At 41.1% G+C, this 950-nt stretch overlaps 1 protein-coding gene across 1 annotated transcript in view; it reads right to left on the reverse strand.

Moving 5' to 3' along the window:
• LOC107571609 (kinesin-like protein KIF20A) overlaps positions 1 to 950 on the reverse strand; it is a gene marked incomplete at its 5' end in the record, with an annotated part of 11,813 nt that overhangs the window by 4,920 nt on the left and 5,943 nt on the right. Inside the window, one exon of the mRNA XM_016257938.1 lies at positions 806 to 943. Within this exon, the coding sequence (XP_016113424.1) occupies positions 806 to 943 (138 nt within the window). The remainder of the gene's footprint in view (positions 1 to 805; positions 944 to 950) is intronic.

A 950-nucleotide genomic window follows, 5' to 3' on the forward strand; every position in this document is an offset into this window, starting at 1 on the left:
CTTGTCATTTTTTATTCAATTCAAAGTTTTAAATCAAGCTCTCTCATGCTACTGCATCAAAATTACCCAGCTGTAAAATCAAAAATACACCGAGTGAGCAAAACTGTTTAATTACCATTATAACTCAATGTTTACATATGAATAAAAGCCTACATTAAAATGTCATATACATTGGTCTCTTCATTAGAAATTAGCCTACTGATTGCCACCACTGATGGACTTTAATAATATCTGCATGACGTTATATTCTGCAGTTCTTCCCTGCTGTACCGAATCTTTAATTTTTTTAAGCATCATATCGAAGTTAGAAATTCAAATATTGAGACCATTAATTTTGTAGGGTGCCACAAATGTGTTAATTTCCAAAGGGTGCCGCGACTAAAGAAAGGTTGGGAAACACTGGTTTAGAGGAAGGCATGCATGTCATTTGGATTTTGTTAGTAGATGTGTTCAATCTAAATGTGTGAAAGGAGTTAAAGAGAACACGGGAAGAGAAACAGAGGAAGAGACGTTGGTGCGGAACAAACTAACTGTGCATCCAGCTAGACATTGTTGAATATCAGTAATAGCCCAAATAAATGTTACTTTCCTTTTTATTACATGAATGCACAGCTAGCCGTGGATTATCCTGCTTATACCAGAGTCATTTGCCAGCATTGATGTTTGCAACACAATATTACGCAGGAAGAGCAAAGATGGTTATTTTCGTCAGTTAGAGCTGCATTCGGTCGGTCAATCGCAGCTAAGACAGACTGCAATGTTTACGTTCTGATGTCGTCTGAAGTGAGGAGCTCTCGTGTTTTACCTGTTTGGCGAGTTTGCCGTCGGCGGAGGAGAGTGCGTTTCGGAGCCTCTCTCCGTCGGTGTTGCGGCAGCACGCTCGTTCTCCAGACTGCAGCTTCACGCCCAGCATCTGGAGCTCCAGCCGCAGCTGCTTCAGGTTCTGCAAC

Source organism: Sinocyclocheilus grahami, unplaced genomic scaffold (genome assembly GCF_001515645.1).
Source record: "Sinocyclocheilus grahami isolate Dianchi unplaced genomic scaffold, SAMN03320097.WGS_v1.1 scaffold1621.1, whole genome shotgun sequence".
NCBI classification, from domain to species: domain Eukaryota; kingdom Metazoa; phylum Chordata; class Actinopteri; order Cypriniformes; family Cyprinidae; genus Sinocyclocheilus; species Sinocyclocheilus grahami.